General features: G+C 62.9%; 1 protein-coding gene across 1 annotated transcript in view; it reads right to left on the bottom strand.

Annotated features, from left to right (window-relative positions):
- LOC103768305 (tumor protein p73-like) overlaps positions 1-164 on the bottom strand; it is a gene marked incomplete at its 3' end in the record, with an annotated part of 1,358 nt that extends 1,194 nt beyond the window's left edge. Inside the window, exon 1 of the mRNA XM_008935445.1 lies at positions 13-164. Within this exon, the coding sequence (XP_008933693.1) occupies positions 13-164 (152 nt within the window). The remainder of the gene's footprint in view (positions 1-12) is intronic.
- Positions 165-232: the final 68 nt, after the last annotated feature.

The raw sequence follows: 232 nt of genomic DNA, 5'->3' as shown, positions 1-232 counted from the left end.
GCCTGCCGGTACGAGTCAACCAGCTGCTGTGGGACCAGCTCCACCAGCTCCAGGCTCTCCTTTATCTTCATCAGGATCTCAAAGTTCTCCCGGCCTCGCACCTGGAGGAGGGAACAAGCCCAGGGCTTCGCTTTGCTCCCGTCCCACCTGGCCACCTTCCTCATGGCCCCTTTTTTCCACCCAGTACACGAGGTGTGGTGCTGCTGCGGCCAGGGGCTACTCGGGGGCCCAG

The sequence above is a fragment of the Merops nubicus genome, unplaced genomic scaffold (assembly GCF_000691845.1).
Source record: "Merops nubicus isolate BGI_N331 unplaced genomic scaffold, ASM69184v1 scaffold32992, whole genome shotgun sequence".
Lineage (NCBI taxonomy): Eukaryota > Metazoa > Chordata > Aves > Coraciiformes > Meropidae > Merops > Merops nubicus.
This window is presented reverse-complemented; position numbering and strand designations above follow the sequence as displayed.